This window comes from Carlito syrichta, unplaced genomic scaffold (assembly GCF_000164805.1).
Source record: "Carlito syrichta isolate Samal-C Ts95f unplaced genomic scaffold, Tarsius_syrichta-2.0.1 Scaffold302085, whole genome shotgun sequence".
NCBI classification, from domain to species: domain Eukaryota; kingdom Metazoa; phylum Chordata; class Mammalia; order Primates; family Tarsiidae; genus Carlito; species Carlito syrichta.
Genome location: NW_007246181.1, coordinates 266,607 through 268,557, shown reverse-complemented (window position 1 = coordinate 268,557; position 1,951 = coordinate 266,607). Strand labels below are relative to the sequence as shown.

General features: G+C 53.5%; 1 protein-coding gene across 3 annotated transcripts in view; it reads left to right on the top strand.

The window, feature by feature from the left end:
* The first annotated feature begins 974 nt into the window (after nucleotides 1-974).
* Nucleotides 975-1,951, top strand: part of VPS53 (VPS53, GARP complex subunit) — a 170,677-nt gene continuing 169,700 nt past the window's right edge. For all 3 annotated transcript variants that reach the window (XM_021711355.1, XM_008056040.2, XM_021711356.1), the window contains exon 1: nucleotides 975-1,184. In XM_021711355.1, the coding sequence (XP_021567030.1) occupies nucleotides 1,098-1,184 (87 nt within the window). In that variant the 5' untranslated portion in view covers nucleotides 975-1,097. The remainder of the gene's footprint in view (nucleotides 1,185-1,951) is intronic.

The following is a 1,951-nucleotide window of genomic DNA, read 5'->3' as shown; positions in this document are numbered from 1 at the left end:
GAAAATTATATTGCTTCTATTTTTTTCTCACTATAAGCAATTTTGATTAAAGTAAAAAGCAAGAAAAAAGCTCAGTGGTGCCGAGGACCCTTCCCTCAGGAAGCTTCACAGTTCAGGTGGTAAAGCAACTTTTCTTTTGGCTGCAGTTCCCTCATTGTTTTTAAGTGTCTGCAGGAAAAGTGGTACCACAGGGTGATCTGACTTCTTTTTCCCTTGGAGTGCATAGGGTATGCTAGACACCCTCATATTTTCTGTACTACTCACCCGAATTTGCAGAGCACTTTTAATATTTAATCCTCACCACCTCCATGCAGGGTAAGCAGGGCAGTTGGAGTGACTTGTTCTAGATCACATAGCCTATCAGTGGTGGAATGGGACTTACGTCCCTGGTACTCAGGGTCTCAGAAAGTAAACATTGCCCCAGTACTAGGGCACTGCCTAATCTAGCTTTTTCTTTTATTTTCTCCCAATAAGGGACCCGCAGTTACTCCCAGAAAACTCTGCCTAGTGGCCGGGCACACTAGAAATTTATTTCAATCAAATGGACAATGTTCCATTTTACAGATGTCCTTGGCAACAACGCCACTTACCAGCTGGGGTCATGTCACCACCGATGGCAGGAGGACGCCTACTACCACTGACCCAGTGGGCCCAGGAGCTGAAGAATCGCGGGTTTCGCTGCCAGCGGAGGTCGCGGTAGGTTGATCGCGACGCTGCTGGGGCTGACAACTCACTGGAGCATTCTGCCGGGGAGGCCAGGCCCTCCCCTAAAATCGGGGTTCTCATGGGGGGCGCGTCTTAGGTGAGGTCAAGAAGGCTCCCAGCATCTTAAGGACGACCTGAGGGCAGGCCGGGTCGCCGGGATAAAGGGCTGCCCGGGAGACTCCCGGGACTTGACAGGAACGCCGGCCGAGGTCAGTCCTCCGCTATCCCAGAGTGCTCCGGATCCCGGAAGTGCCTGGCTTCCCGGAAGTGCCGGGGCGGCTGACCGACTCGGGGCTTGCCTGATCGCTGCTACCGCGGGGTTGTTGGGCTGCGGCCTGGGTGGCGGCTGGAGGGCTGAGTGGGGCTTGGGGAGGGGGTCGGCAGGGCCTGGGATGATGGAGGAGGAGGAACTGGAGTTCGTAGAGGAGCTGGAAGCCGTGCTGCAGCTCACGCCTGAGGTGCAGCTGGCCATCGAGCAGGTGAGCTTTCCGCCCATTCAGGAGAGGGGAGAGGACGGGGCTGCTCCGGCGGTGGGACTTGGGGAGGAAGCGGTCTGTGGACGCAGGGTTGGGGGCTAGTGCAGAAAGGAAAGCGAAGGCCTGAGCCGAGGTAGAGGTGGGAAGGGGCTTCCGAAAAAGGGGAAGGAAAGAGTCCTTTCTAGGCCTTGATTGTGTTTGGGGAGTGGGGCGTCCTGCTGGGTTTGGGCAAAGGATGTGTGCCTTCTGCGAGGATGGACCTGGAAGAAGGGACCCATGGCTGGCAACCTCAGTTTCTTGTTGTTGTGGGGGCTTCATTCATTTACCAGACTAGTGCCGCCGCTCCCGTTTCTCAAGGTAGCCCCTAGCGAGGGGCTCGGAATTGGGAAGGGGCTGTGACTTTAATTTCTGAAGCAGATGGCCGAGCAGAGAGAAAATGTTGAAAAATGACCCTGTTACCATACTTAAAAGGTTGGGAATTCTTGCAGTCGATTAACTTGGGTTAGGTTGGGCTATTCCCAGGAGATCGCTCTTTAGGAACACTTTAGTTGACTAAACTCTCTCTTCAATTTATTGAATTTTTAAGGATAATGGTATTATTAGTGATTTAGACCCCATGCAGGCTATTACTCCTGATAAAGGGAGACGAAGTCTCCCTTAAAGGAATTGTCGTGGGGTTATGATTTAAGAAAAGGACACGAAGCCGGGCTCGGTGGCTCAGCCTGTAATCCCGCACCTTTGGGAGGCTGAGGTGAGTGGATTGCCTGAGC